General features: G+C 45.5%; 1 protein-coding gene across 1 annotated transcript in view; it reads right to left on the bottom strand.

The window, feature by feature from the left end:
- pkd1a (polycystic kidney disease 1a) overlaps positions 1-16,604 on the bottom strand; it is an 82,948-nt gene that overhangs the window by 13,079 nt on the left and 53,265 nt on the right. The window contains exons 18-34 of the mRNA XM_058380581.1: positions 14,103-14,243; positions 11,860-12,148; positions 10,757-10,973; positions 10,130-10,289; positions 9,752-9,907; positions 9,444-9,588; positions 8,285-8,968; positions 7,507-7,669; positions 6,749-7,010; positions 6,370-6,565; positions 6,077-6,247; positions 5,721-5,864; positions 5,322-5,529; positions 4,867-4,993; positions 4,643-4,756; positions 628-677; positions 200-390 (exon numbers count right to left, since the gene is read on the bottom strand). Coding sequence (XP_058236564.1) covers positions 200-390; positions 628-677; positions 4,643-4,756; positions 4,867-4,993; positions 5,322-5,529; positions 5,721-5,864; positions 6,077-6,247; positions 6,370-6,565; positions 6,749-7,010; positions 7,507-7,669; positions 8,285-8,968; positions 9,444-9,588; positions 9,752-9,907; positions 10,130-10,289; positions 10,757-10,973; positions 11,860-12,148; positions 14,103-14,243 — 3,418 coding nt within the window. The remainder of the gene's footprint in view (positions 1-199; positions 391-627; positions 678-4,642; positions 4,757-4,866; positions 4,994-5,321; positions 5,530-5,720; positions 5,865-6,076; positions 6,248-6,369; positions 6,566-6,748; positions 7,011-7,506; positions 7,670-8,284; positions 8,969-9,443; positions 9,589-9,751; positions 9,908-10,129; positions 10,290-10,756; positions 10,974-11,859; positions 12,149-14,102; positions 14,244-16,604) is intronic.

Genomic DNA, 16,604 nt, shown 5'->3' on the forward strand with positions numbered 1-16,604 from the left:
CCTTTCAAGCAGTCAGGGATCCTTTTACAACTACAGGAACTCAAGTCTGCAAACGATGGAACTTCACTTTTATAAACCCTGAGCTTTAGCTGCAACACATGCTTAATCGAAAAGGAAGTTACATCATCAGTGACATCATCTTCACCAGGGTCTCAGCAGAGCTAAAGTCAACGAGGTGGTCATCCACATGCCAGGGTACCTGAAGACGTGAAGTATTTGTTCCTGTAGTCATGTCCCACCACCGTCTCGTCATCCTCTGGGTTAAAGGTCATGTCCACGCCGAGGTGCCTGCTACCCTGACCTCGCTTCAGACGAGGAGGAAGTCCCGCCCCCATCTCGATGGACGGCTCGCTCGCCACGTCCGGCCAGTCGGCATCTGGGACGCTCCACCTTCAGAGAGAGAGAGAAAAGTTAAAGCAGGTTCTCACCTTCTCTGCTTCTTACCCTCACACACACACACACACACACAAATCAAACACCAATCAGACATAATGATGCACTCATTCCATCACATAATGACCTGACTCATGATAATGATGATGATGATGATGTGTCTGAATACCTCTTTCATCCAGCACTAAAATATGCCGGTCATTATGACTGTTGCCGTGGAAACAAGCGGCTCACCTTTTGGAGGAAGGCGTCGGGAGGTCGATGTTGGTCTCCTCTGAGTACGTCTGGAGAAGAAATAGAGTGAAAGATGTGGGAAGTCATTGCAGCGGCACAACAAACCTGACTCAGCCTTCATCACGTTACATCACATCACATCTCGCTACATCACATCATGCTACATCACATCACATCTCGCTACATCACATCTCGCTACATCACATCACATCTCGCTACATCACATCACATCTCGCTACATCACATCTCGCTACATCACATCACGCTACATCACATCTCGCTACATCACATCACGTTACATCACATCACATCACGCTACATCACATCACGCTACATCACATCACATCTCGCTACATCACATCTCGCTACATCACATCACGTTACATCACATCACATCTCGCTACATCACATCACGTTACATCACATCACATCACGCTACATCACATTACGCTACATCACATCACGCTACATCACATCACGCTACATCACATCACATCACGCTACATCACATCACGCTACATCACATCACATCACGCTACATCACATCACATCACGCTACATCACATCACATCACACTACATCACATCATGCTACATCACATCACATCTCGCTACATCACATCATGCTACATCACATCTCGCTACATCACATCACGTTACATCACATCACATCACGCTACATCACATCACGCTACATCACATCACGCTACATCACATCACATCTCGCTACATCACATCTCGCTACATCACATCACGTTACATCACATCACATCTCGCTACATCACATCACGTTACATCACATCACGCTACATCACATTACGCTACATCACATCACATCACGCTACATCACATCACGCTACATCACATCACATCACGCTACATCACATGACGCTACATCACATCACATCACGCTACATCACATCACATCACGCTACATCACATCACACTACATCACATCATGCTACATCACATCACATCTCGCTACATCACATCATGCTACATCACATCACATCTCGCTACATCACATCACGCTACATCACATCACATCTCGCTACATCACATCACGCTACATCACATCACGTTACATCACATCACGCTACATCACATCACGCTACATCACATCTCGCTACATCACATCATGCTACATCACATCACATCACGCTACATCACATCACATCTCGCTACATCACATCACGTTACATCACATCACGCTACATCACATCACGCTACATCACATCACGCTACATCACATCTCGCTACATCACATCACGCTACATCACATCACGCTACATCACATCTCGCTACATCACATCACGTTACATCACATCACGCTACATCACATCACGTCACATCACGCTACGTCACATCACGCTACGTCACATCTCGCTACATCACATCACGTTACATCACATCTCGCTACATCACATCACGTTACATCACATCACGCTACATCACATCACGCTACATCACATCTCGCTACATCACATCACGTTAAATCACATCACGCTACATCACATCATGCTACATCACATCACATCTTGCTACATCACATCATGCTACATCACATCTCGCTACATCACATCTCGCTACATCACATCATGCTACATCACATCACATCTTGCTACATCACATCTTGCTACATCACATCATGCTACATCACATCACGCTACATCACATCATGCTACATCACATCACATCTTGCTACATCACATCATGCTACATCACATCTCGCTACATCACATCTCGCTACATCACATCTCGCTACATCACATCACGTCACATCACGCTACATCACATCACGTCACATCACGCTACGTCACATCTCGCTACATCACATCACGTTACATCACATCACATCACGCTACATCACATCACATTACATCACATCACATCACATCACATCACGCTACATCACATCATGCTACATCACATCACATCACGCTACATCACATCATGCTACATCACATCATGCTACATCACATCACATCTCACTACATCACATCACGCTACATCACATCTCGCTACATCACATCACGCTACATCACATCTTGCTACATCACATCACATCACGCTACATCACATCTCGCTACATCACATCTCGCTACATCACATCTCGCTACATCACATCACGCTACATCACATCACGCTACATCACGCTACATCACATCACATCTCGCTACATCACATCACGCTACATCACATCACATCTCGCTACATCACATCACATTACATCACATCACATCACATCACATCACGCTACATCACATCATGCTACATCACATCACATCACGCTACATCACATCATGCTACATCACATCATGCTACATCACATCACATCTCACTACATCACATCACGCTACATCACATCTCGCTACATCACATCACGCTACATCACATCTTGCTACATCACATCACATCACGCTACATCACATCTCGCTACATCACATCTCGCTACATCACATCTCGCTACATCACATCACGCTACATCACATCACGCTACATCACGCTACATCACATCACATCTCGCTACATCACATCACGCTACATCACATCACATCTCGCTACATCACATCTCGCTACATCACGCTACATTACATCTTGCTACATCACATCACGCTACATCACATCACATCACGCTACATCACATCACATCTCGCTACATCACGCTACATTACATCTTGCTACATCACATCACGCTACATCACATCACATCTCGCTACATCACGCTACATTACATCTTGCTACATCACATCACGCTACATCACATCACGCTACATCACATCACATCACGCTACATAACATCACATCACGCTACATCACATCACGCTACATCACATCACATCACATCACGCTACATAACATCACATCATGCTACATCACATCACGCTACATCACATCACGCTACATCACATCTCGCTACATCACATCACGCTACATCACATCTCGCTACATCACATCACATCACACTACATCACATCTTGCTACATCACATCTCGCTACATCACATCTCGCTACATCACATCACATCTCGCTACATCACATCACATCTCGCTACATCACATCACGTTACATCACATCACGCTACATCACATCACATCACGCTACATCACATCACATCACGCTACATCACATCACGCTACATCACATCATGCTACATCACATCACGCTACATCACATCACATCACGCTACATCACATCATGCTACATCACATCATGCTACATCACATCACATCACGCTACATCACATCACATCACGCAGCTTTTTCACACTTTAATGTAGGTTCTGTCCCAGAAGGGCTCAGAGGTGCAGTGAGACCCAGGCGCCGGTTCCTCCGCCTGCTCTGGGGAATGGTGATAAATTTAAGCAACACAAAACAGGTTCATGAATATATTTAAAGAGAGGTGGAGTGAGAAGTTCAGGGTCATTAACACGCAGGCGGAATCCTGATGTTTCATCTGATATGAAGCATTAAAGATTTATTCAGTTATTCAATACAATACAATGTGTAGAGGCCACACCCCCTGTACTAAGAATGACACACCCACAGACCACGCCTCCATTATTGAGACTGTAACCCACAAAGCCCATGCTTCCTTTACTAAGACTGACACAGACACACAGGCCACGCCTCCTTTTTTGGGACTAACACACACTAAGAGGCCACACCTCTATCACTGAGACTGACACACGCACAGAGGCCACACCTCCTTCACTGAGACACACACAAAGGCCACACCTTCTTCACTGACACTGACACACACCAAGAGGCCACGCCTCCTTCACTGAGACTGACACACACCCAGAGGCCACGCCTTCTTCACTGAGACTGAGACACACACACACAGGCCACGCCTCCTTCACTGAGACTGACACACACAGAGTCCACGCCTCCATCATCAAGACTTGCAGACACACTAACCATGCCTCCTTCACAAAGACTAGCAGACACAGAGACCACACCTCTCTCACAACCACCCACAGTTGCATGTAGAGGCCACGCCTCCTTTCATCTCACCTCTGTGATTCCGTTGAAAATGAGGAAGGAGCTTCCGGTGAGAGAGTTATCTAAGAAGTCATCGATTTCCAGAGACTCCTGGTCTACCTGAGGAGGGATCTGCTCCACTAAGACCTGACACACACACACACACAATTTTAGTAAATATGTATATTCTATTTTATATATAAATAGAGAGAAAGAGAGAGAGAGAGAGAGAGAGAGAGAGAGAGAGAGAGAGTCACCTTGCTCCGGCTGAGTCTGAAGAGACAGAAAATGAGCAGGTAAATTGGATACACCACCAGACAGCTGACCACGCCCACTCCCACAACCTCTGCATTCAGAGACACCTGCTCTGATATGGGGACAAAGCTGAAACACACACACACACACACACACAGAGTTAATACTGATTTATATTCACTTATATCTTATATCAACTCCAGGGTGTCTCTGTTACAATTTGTTGAATAACAATCTTAATGAAATCTTATAATGCATTATACATGCTTACTACAACAAGACAAAAATCTAATTAAATCTCATAGTGTGTTATAATCACTTATAACACCTCATCAGTTCCACATGTAAGTGAATAACTTATAACCACTATGTTAATGCCAGTTTTAAATTTATATTCAATTTACATGTTGTACACACTTTAATACAGTGTGTGTGTGTGTGTGTGATAAGGCTGTACCTCTTGACGTAGGTGACTGTGGCATACCAGACGGTGTTGACGAGAATGAAGAGGTGGAGTAACACAGAGCAGCATGTGGCCCTCTGCAGGCGGGTGAAGGGACTGCGCGGGGGTCGATCCCACAGGGATAGCCACAGGTGACTATCACTCACCGCTCTCTGGAGCTCCCAGGTGAGGAGGCGGGGCCAGTAGTGAAGCTCCACCTCCTCTGTAAGGGCAGAAGGTGAAAGAAGATGAAAAAACAATGAATAATTCCTGAGAGTGAATAACATCAATTCTGTAAATAACATCATTATTCATAAAATCTACTAACTTATAGTTAGCCGGGGTGATATGTAAAATTGTTGAACCAATCATTTGGAAAAAAGGTAAAAAGGTAAAAAAGGCTCTCGGCTTTACCTGAAGGCTCCGCCTCTATCTCCACCCTGCCGTCTGTCTTTTCATTGTCCACAGAGAGCCACTCCTCCACCAGGAAGAAATATGAGCTTCCTGTCTGCAAATCCTTCACCAGCACATACTGCAGCAACCAGGCTGGAGAGAGACCTGAGAGAGAGAGAGAGAGAGAGAGAGAGAGAGAGAGAGACAGACAGACAGACAGACAGACAGACACGCACGCACGCACGCAGGCAGACAGACAGACACAGACAGACAGACAGGCAGACACAGACAGACAGGCAGACACAGACAGACAGTATGTAAGTACATATATGAAGTTAGAACCAGTCTAATCTATTCAGCTGGAGTGGGACTGGCACCTTTGTTGTCATGCCACACTCGGATTTTGAGGAGGTTTCCGAGGCTGGAGTCAGTGGCAATGTGGAAAATGTCCAGGTTGTTGCGTGTAAAAGCTCCGACTCGGTCCAGGTGACGGTGTCCGCTGCGGCTCTCGCTGCCATGGAGACTGATACCCACGTGGGCCGTGGTGCCTGAAATGGAGCTCTTATTACTGTCAGAGAACAGGGAGCGGATCCACGAGTACTGAGCAGGAAGAACCCTCACGTAACAGGAAGTAGCAGTACGACCTGACCTTTCAGCCCCGCCCCCTCACCTGCCCCTCGTTTCCAGCCGGTCTTGACCTGGATCTCGTACTTGTAGAGTCCGTCTTTCCCACACAGCGGCACCACCGAGGCTCGTCTCAGGTCCAGCTGGTCCAGTTTCCTGAGCACGGCAGCGGCTACAGTGTAGCTCAGCAAACACACCATACACACCAGCAGCACCACCAGACTGCGGCTGACCGGAGGATCCTGAACACACAAAAACTTACGGTTACACGCTTATGATCCAAATTATAATGTCAAAAACAAATAAAAATTAAAAGAAAAAATTCCAATAATTTTCCTTCACCTTTGTGTGATTGATGTAATAATGTAAATATTAATTAGACGGTCATTAATATTCATAATCCGCTGGTTCTCAGGGTCACTCACGTGCACGGTGAAGCTGATGGCATGCTGCGGGACTAACAGACTGGCGCCGAAGACGGTGAGATGGCGTGTGCTGCACACCGCCTGCCCCGCGCTGGTCTCCGGCAGGGGCATCATCCCATCTGTACGCCACATGTGCCCGAGCTCACTGAAGTACTGACAGAGCACCATGAACACGCCCACCTCCACACGGATCCGAACCGGCCAATCAGGAGTGCAGCCGGCCGACACGTTGATGAAGTGATCCTGCGTGGTGTCGTACAGGCTACACACACATGACACAGGGATTACAAACCAGCAGCATCCTGTCACAGGTTCATGTTCAGACTTACACCTGAGACAAGTGACGTAGATCACATCGAACATTAAACACCTTCATCAACAAAAACAGAGAGCGAGAGAGAGAGAGGGAGAGACAGGGCATGAGATTGAGTGTTAGGGAGAGAGGGAGTAAGAGGGAGAGAGAGAGATATGGAGTGAGAAGAAGGCAGGGCGGGAGTGAGGGAAAGAGAGAGAGAAACAGGGCATGAGATTGAGGGATCGAGAGAGAGAGAGACAGACAGACAGACAGAGGTAGTAAGAGAGAGAGAGAGAGAGAGAGAGAGAGAGGGAGGGAGTGAGAGTGATGGATTGAGAGAGAGACAGACAGAGGTAATAAAAAAGAGAGAGGGGGAGAGAGGGAAGGGTTGAAAGAGAGAGAGAGAAAGAGAAAGACAGATGGAAGGAGAGAGACAGAACACCCCGTTTAAACCCGTTCTTACATGGGAGACAGGAAGAAGGTATAGAGCTGATGGTCGAGGCTCTGCCCCTGCAGCATGCTGAGGGTGATGCGCTTCCTGTCTGTGCTGCTGAACTCATTAGGCTTATCAGAGGTGTGCAGGTAAGCCATGATGGACAGGTCTGACTCTTGTGCATCTGGAGAACCTGGAAGTAAAGATTACACACACACACACACACACACACACACACAGACACACAGACACACACACACGCAAAGAAAATAATCTGCAAGAGCGGAAAACCTTGTTTGCATTTGCAAATGCAATTTAGAGAAAACTGCACCTCTAATTATTAACCAGAGAGAAACGAAGGATGAAAGCTGAATCTCCATTATCGTCTCACACACACACACACACACACACACACACACACATTGAGAGAGAACCCCTGCACGCTAGTTCGTTTAAACAAGACGAAAATAAACGCTCAGAAGCTGCAGAAGTGGAAAGTCTTCAGAATGAACTGCTGTTATTATCAGCACACGTCAATATTTTCCACAGCAGAAGCTGATTCACTCTGTAGTCATGCTGTTACAGGAAAATAATCAACATCCCGGGGCTACTGTTACCAGCCTGAAGTGAATCATTTTCAGATAACAGCACAAGATTTACAGCAATTTTAATTTACATCATTTTAAAAATGTTAACATAATGAAACTTTATTAACAGACAAGTTTGTTTACATTATAGCAGCTATAAACTATAGTCGTAGAGAGAGAGAGTGAACTTCTGCCCCCTGGTGTCCAGGGTGTATAATTACCTTCCAGTATGGTAAAGTTGAGCTGGACATAGACTCCGGCTCTCCGGTTGTTGTTCCCTGTGCTCACTTTAACGATCACAGAGCCACACCTGCTCACGTTCACCGCCCCGGCCGGAACCAGCTTGACCCCTGTGCTGTTTCCGTCCAGTCCTGCCGCGGTGCCGTTGTTCAGCGCGACTCTGATGGCCTGGCTCTCGTCTAAGTCGGCGATGGGGATCTGGGAGCCGTTGACGGTGCGGAACTCCATGGATGCCACCTCGGTGGACACAGTGTAGTTAGGGACGTAGTTGAAAGGGAAGGGGTTGGGCTCCACCTGGAAGAGCAGCTGCACGATGCCCTCACTGGCGGCCCCGCTGGTGCTCAGGCTGGTCCCCAGGCTGGAGTTGAAGGCCCTGGGGATGGAGAAGCGGCGGCACTCGGGGGCGTCGCTCGAGCCGTAGCACAGCAAGCTGAGCGGGTCAGCACGTTTCCCTGCGGCCGCTATCTCGGCTCCGCGCAGGATCAGCGGCTCCTCGTTCAGCACACGAGACAGCATCAGGATGCGCATGAGCTCCGAGGACAGCGTGTAGGCTTTGGCGGCCACGCGCAGTGGGTGCGGCTGATCCGGTAGATGCGGTGTACCGCGATCCTCCGACTCCTCCAGCGACACCGACGCTGCCTCACTCACCTGCTGGATCAGATCCCCTGCAGAACAACGTTCGCACTGTTTCACTTCCCAACTTTATTAAGCTTTATTAAAAGACACATTATTGGCCACCTGCTAATTCCCACCTTCAGCGGGCTGCCCCATCATACCCCGTCTGTGATTCTGAAGTGCTATAAAGCTCGCTAATTAACGCCTGCAGACAAAATCGCCTTTTACAAAACCAGCTGCTGCTATTAGTCGTGAATCATCGCAAGCTCTGTGGAACCTATAATCAGCCATATGTGCTGTTCTTTCACCTCAGAGGTGTACATGTGAGCGAGAGAGGTGCATTCGCGCACACACTCACACCTACTGAACCAATTAACTGCACGTGCAAACGGAGGCAAATTACAACAGCTGTCGGAAGACCGCACGTGTTACCGTGTTAATGACACTCATAACCTGCAATGCTGTGCAGAAACGAAGCAGACGGTGTGTGTGAAGAGAGGAAGGGTTCGGTGTTGTGTAACTCACCCATGATGTTGAGGATGTTGTCTGCGATCTCTGTGGGAGTCACGGTGCCCTGCTTGGTGTCCGTCTGGAGGATCTCCAGCATGGACTCCAGCTTATTCAACGTGCTGTTCTGACACTCCTCACACACAAACTCCCGACTCACAGCCTACACACACACACAGTGTTAAATAATTAAAGGACCTCACTTTTCTTTATTTTTTATTCAGTCTAGTTTAATCATTTTCAGAATTTAAGCTCACCATCCACTAATTGGTTCCTGCATTCTATCACACTCTGTGTGTGTGTGTGTGTGTGTGTGTGTGTCTCACCGTGCACTGGGCGAGAGCAGCTGAGGTCTGTTGGATGTCACTGACGGTGTTGAGGTCCAGTGATGTCAGAGCTCGGGTGATGTTTCCTCTCACACTCACTCTGTACTGCCTTTCCTGCTTCGACACACTGCTTCCATACTGCACACCCTGCTCATACTGCACCCACACACACACACACATTTAACAAAGGACATATACACCAAATTCGGTATACACACAAAGCAAATAAAATTGATGATGACCACTGTGGAGTGGAACATGACAAAGACATTCAATCATCAACATGGACACAACCAAACAGGATTTAGCCTCTGTGGAAGAGGAAGAGTTAATATACGGATATATGGAAGGATGGACAGATTAACGGAAGAGTCTGACCCCATTGAGCACGGTGATGAAGGCGAGTGAGAGCTCGCGGACACGCTGGGAGTCACCCTGTTTCAGCAGCTCGTTCAGAGTGTTGTCCGTCATCACGCTCAACCAGTGAGCCAGACTGCTGAATCCAGCCGGAATCTGTGGCAACATCACCGTCATGGTCCTAATGCACAAAACACACACACACACACACACACAAAGGTATTACTACACATGTAGAGTTTCAGCCTAGGGATTTGGAGCACAGCCCAGCCATCAGTGGTGAAGCAAACTACTGTAAAGAGAAAGCAGGTGAACTGGGACACAGCCTAAAGCCGTGACCCACATGACTCCCAGGGGGATCGTCCAGGGGAGTCTGTTTTAGGCTTTCAGAAGGCATCTCTAAAAAGTTACAAACTGCTCCTATAAAGTAAGGTCATGACTTGTAAGATTTTAGACATAAAGTAGAATAAAGTAGAGCAAGATTAGGGGGTATATAAGGTCACACAAAGGATCTTGGTCTCAACGGATAAGACCAAAGCATATTTTGTAGAAAATAAACACAATTAGCGAATTAAAAATCAGCTGTAGATATTCAAGAAGTTGCTTGATTGGTCTAAAAAAACAGAGAGAGACAAAACAATGACTCACTGGTTGAGGGCGGTGATGGATGCCCCCTGGTGGTCCTCCACTGTGATGGACACTGAGACCCTGTACTGGGCGGAGCGTAATCCAGGTGGAAGGAAGGTGGAATGTACCGGACTGGTTCCTTTATACACGCAAAAATCTTCACAGTAGAATTTAAAGCAACGCAACACCAGTAGGCTGTAGACCAGCGGAGACTCTGTCTCGTCTGAATCAGTGTAGCCTAAAGGACATGAGAGACCAGGACAGGACCAGCATGAAGATGTGTGTCTCTGCAAATGTCCATATGTAAGGTTCATCAATTGCTTTGATGCTTTGAGTCACTAGTCACACCTGAGACTCACCCCTCCAGTTTTGCTCCACCTTCTCACCATTGGCCTGTATTTGGTCCAGCTTTCTCATCTGTCCATCTATGTGTCTCCGGTCCATGTCTCACCTCTCCATCTACCCTTCTTCAGTCCCCACATTCTTGTTCCATCTCTCTCATCTGTCGGGGTATCTGTCTACAGTCGGACATACCTGTCACTGTGTCAGGAGTTCTACCTGTCTTTAGTCCACATCTCAGCTGATATGGTATCAATGTCCACCCGTCTCACCTGTCCACCTATTGCACCTATCTACAGTCCTGGTCTCTTCAGATATGACAGAACACATTTTTGCTCCATCTGTCTCACCTATTGGTCTATCTGTGTTCAGTCCACTCATTCTTGCTTTGCCTGTCCATCTGTCCATCCACACATTTTTGCCTCATCTATCTATCTATCTATCTATCTATCTATCTATCTATCTATCTATCTATCTATCTATCTATCTATCTGTCTGTCTGTCTGTCTGTCTGTCTGTCTGTCTGTGGTCAGTCCAATCTTTCTTGCTCCACCAGTCCATCTATCCACCGACACATTCTTGTTCCATCTGTCTCACCTGTCCATCTACCTGTCTACAGTCCACAACTCTCCTGACATGGTATCACACGTTCTTGCTTCACCTGTCTCACCCATCTCAACAGGTAGTCTTCAGTCCAGGTTTTATCTGCCATTGTTCATTTCCACCTGTCTCACCTGTCTGTCTACCTGTCTTTAGTCCACATCTTTTTGATCCACTTTTCTCACCTGTACAATTGAAGTGTACTCTCTCCAGCAGCGTCCGCACCTCTGGCCCCTTGCCGTCGGCCCACAGTGAACACGACCCCCCGCCAGGTGGCAGGTTAGGGTGGAGCTCAATGTTGGCCACGCCCTCCTCCTCCATGCTGTCATCGGTGACATGCAAACTGAACACGTATGAGTCCCCGTCTCGCAGTGACCCCTTCCTCAGCACCAGATTCATGCTGTCCTGGCCTGTTGTGGTGGTGTTCAGGTCCAGAACCAGTGGCTCACTGCGATGGTTTACTGCCGTCCAGCGCTAAGGAAAAACACAAATAGGGCACATTTAGCATCGAGTTCTGACTGCGCTAACAGTCTGTGGAGGTCCTGACAGTGTGTCAGTGTGAGACGATTATTAATGGAAGGAGTTTCCAGCATCAGCACTGATATAACATTATTGATAACCAGAACTAGCTTCACCTGTGATACAACTACAAGAAGATTAAAACACCTTGGGGCATGCTGTTATGAGAAAATAATCAACTTCAGGTTGGGCATAGTAACTCTGCTTCTTCACACCATTCCATAGTTGATTATTTTCCTCCAATAGCACATCGCAGAGTGTTTTATTCCTTATATAACTGTGTCCTCGCTTAGACTGCTAACCTCAGTGCCATGTGGAATACATCACATCATAATGATGACATCACTCCCTGCACTGTCCCGGGTTTTCCTTGCCGGTTTCATTCCGGAGCCATGACATAACATGCTAAAGTAAACATTTACAGAAGAAGAAGAATGTTTTGGAGGGGATGAAGTGATTTGACTGATCTCCTTCTCCCATGACCTAATCTCTGTGTATCTGTCTGTTTTAAAAAAAATGTATAACACACAGACTTTTTCACCTGTGAGGCTGAAAGCTGACTCACTGAGACCAAATACAGACCTCACACCTGTCACTGGGACTGGTGAGGTCATAGCACTATTCCCAGCATTCCCTTAGGATATCTGCTATAAGCTTCAGCGTTGCATGAGGTCACTGGAACGATAATTAGAGTGTTGGAGGTTCCCTGAGACAAGACCAGTGGAAAGCAGGTTTAAGCTTTCAAATCTTTGATAAGGTAAGGTAAGGTAAGGTAAGGTAAGATAGAACTTTATTAATCCTGAAGGAAATTCTTTTGCCAGAGACTGCTTCAGATTACACAAGAGAAATAAACAGAAATGAAATATGCTATTATATACACAATGTACAAAAAAGGTGCTTGAGAATTAAGACAAGACAATCCTCAAGGCATTGTTGTAACCCTACTTTCTGGATAATAATTCCCTTTCATCAAACCTTGTCTGTTTTTAGATTTGTTAAACCAATACACTTCCATTTTGCGCTAGCTGTGCTACACTGTACAGCTGCTTACAAAGAACTGACCCAAGCCAAGCATTCCATGTCAAGGCTCCTCACAGGAAGTCATGCCACCAAGCTTAGGCTAAAAATAGAACAGACCGCCCACGAACGGGTCTCGGCGTACACACAACTTTAGCCAGCATTCGGTTGGTTCATATGCCAAAAATGCTTTGTATGTCGATGCAAATTTCCTGCAATTCTTAAGGCGAAAATGCGTAAGGGAGAGCATTCGTATGCCGAGGTTCCACTGTACTGGAATTGAAAACCTTGCATAAAAACACGAATAAATATGGTAATTAGTGTTTGCACTTGAGATTGAGACGGAATTGCTGCTGGTACTTCGACCAAACCGATGAACACGAGATTTGTTCTAAGTTTCTAAGATGAAACTGAACTCATATTGAACGTTGTTTTTATCGACACTTTAGTGTGCAAATGTTTACACTCCCCACCATTTTATCTATGTTTGTTTCAAAATCTTTCTCTACTGCAGGTCAGTTATGATATCCAGCCTAGATATTACAACAGCAGAACATTCTGACATGCTCCAGACTTAAAATGACCAGACTCGGGTTTGCTGAGTTAATAGTCAGAATAACAGAATTAGTTAGACAGAAAATATCGATCTTGTCTCAGAACTGGAGAAGGAAAAAATAGCTGCCTGTGAGATTCACAAACAAGTCGAACACACAGCGGGAGATAAAAGTATTTTTGTACTGAGTAAAAAATTATTATTTTTACTCAGTTTAAATCTTTGAGTGATTCATCCTTTTAACAGGAAGCAGATGTAAACGTTTGTGCTGAAGTGTATTAAACGTCTAAGCTCCACAGTAAATGGTGTCGCTGATGGGGATAATCAGGTGCCTCTCACCCCTCTGTAGGAACCCTGACAGTTGCTGCAGGTCCCGGCCAGGTAGACGTAGGAGTTCTGGCTGATCTCATAACGAGACTGAGCTTTACACGACACACACTCCAGAGAGACGATGGGGATGCGGCCACTCTTCACCAACACCTGAGGAAGAAAAGATACAGTTAGGTAGATGGCTGTAATCGGCATTTCTGCCTCATTGTTGGTACAGTTGCTCCGGCGTCAGTGCTGCAAGAATGGCAAATAAAGGACAGGATGAACAGAAATGGACTAAACAACAGAGTGCATCAGTACAGCCTACAGTGCTACATTACCTCTGAATCCAGGAAAAAAAACATCAGAAATAATGCACCGATGGGGAGAAATGGGTTCTTCAAGGGTTCTTTTAGGTTTCGGTGGTTAACCAACGTCTGAAAAATGCTGGATTCTGGAATCTTTCCTGATCAGAATCCAGAGATTTGAATTTCAGGTACTGATTAAACCATGTCACATTTCACTGAGGTACTTTGTTGAGATCTCAAACAAAGAAGGTTGTGCTTTTCACGTAACCGTGTGTCTATAGTGTTTAATGTCTCGTGAGAGGAGGACATTCTCGTGAAAAAATTAGTGCAATCCTCAATCCTTTCAAGTGCTGCCTCTTAAATTCGTCTAAAATTGGACAGATAACGGAGAAGAGAGAGAGGGGGAAATATTGGCAGATGCTTCACGAGAACACTTGTGAGGAGTCTCAGCAGAAAAAGCGCCGAGACGTTAAATCGAGAAGGTCTACGTGACTGACCAGACGAAGGTCTGCATTAATTCTAACATAGAGGCTTAAAGCGGCCTCCTTCGCCCGGACACAACATGATGATCACGCCTTATTAAGCTGAGGATGTGACATACAGTGGAACCTCTGCATATGAATGCCCTCCTTTACCAATTTTCACCTAAAGAATTTAAATTTTGCATTTTGCATCAACATACAAGGCATTTTCGGCATACAAACAAACTGAACCGAACGCCGGCTAAGAAGAACTTGGCTTGGGTCAGTTCTTTGGTCATATTTCTTGGGTCACATTTTTGTGTGGCTGGAAAGGATTATCTGCATTTACATTATTTCTTATGGGAAAATTCGTTTTTCCAAATTTTCCGGAACAATTCCTATGCCGAGGTTCCACTGTGTACTTATCTTGTTACCTTATGCTAATAAGTCACGGATGTGCATTACACAAATGATTCCTGGTGGGGTTTGCTAATTTTTAGCTCCATGTTCTTCAGATTTAGTTCTGTTTGCTCGGCTCACGAGAAGCGGAACCTAAATCAACAAAATAAGCAGCTGCTTACAAAGGCTTTGGAAATAGCCAGAGCGTAAAGGATTATGGGTAATAATCTGAGATGAGCCATTTTGGTAGAGAAAAGCTGGGAAAAAATAAAAAGGGGAAAAAACTACTGAAAAAAGATGTTTTAGAGAGTAAAATCACCACATCACCACACAAACGCTTATAACATCACCACTCAAACGCTTATAACATCACCACTCAAACGCTTATAACATCACCACTCAAACGCTTATAACATCACCACACAAACGCTTATAACATCACCACTCAAACGCTTATAACATCACCACTCAAACGCTTATAACATCACCACACAAACGCTTATAACATCACCACACAAACGCTTATAACATCACCACACAAACGCTTATAACATCACCACACAAACACTCCTTCTCCTGGCCTGTTTTTTTTTATCTGCCTTGCAAACCCCCACAACCTTTTTTTTTTTTTTTTTTACTCAGACCCTTCATTATTTTTTTTTTTATTTCTCTTCCTTTTCTTTCTGACTCATCACCAATATAATTATGGGCTCTGGACATCATGGCCTTTTCCAAACACTGAAGGAAGGTGAAAAAAGCAAGACAGGACATTAATTGGATTTCAAGCACATTTTAAAGGAAGTGCAAAAAAATAAATCATAGTTTCTGGGTCTCTGGCTTTCAGAATGCAAATGAACTGAGGAACTTTTCTGCATTTTCTATAAGGAACTCAATAGACAGAGAAGAAAAGGCTGAAATAAAGGAAGGATGATCAGCGAGAAAGAGATTCGGAGAATCTACAACGGAACATCTACATGATTGTAAGCTTGTCATGCAAATTGTGTGTGTGAGTGTGTGTGTGTGTGTGTGTGCGCGCACAAAAGCAACCCCATTTTAGCCTAGACCTCTAAAACAATTAGCTTCATCCTATGTAAAAGTACCTTCAATAGAGTTTTTAAACATTTTTCAGCATTTCTAATGGATACTAATGGACTACTAAAAGGAGGCGAGACCACAGATCAAGGCTTCTAGTCATTTCTATTAACACGGCTATTGAATCATGATGTACCTGTGACTCAGGTTCAATTAAGTCTGCGGTGAATGACGCTAATGACTCATACTGTACACAGAGAACGTTCAGTGCCAGGGAAAATGATCAAACCTGCAGATTAATTCAAGTCCATCATGTTAAATTAACATGCTAA

Source organism: Hemibagrus wyckioides, linkage group LG26 (assembly GCF_019097595.1).
Source record: "Hemibagrus wyckioides isolate EC202008001 linkage group LG26, SWU_Hwy_1.0, whole genome shotgun sequence".
Taxonomy (NCBI): Eukaryota; Metazoa; Chordata; class Actinopteri; order Siluriformes; family Bagridae; genus Hemibagrus; species Hemibagrus wyckioides.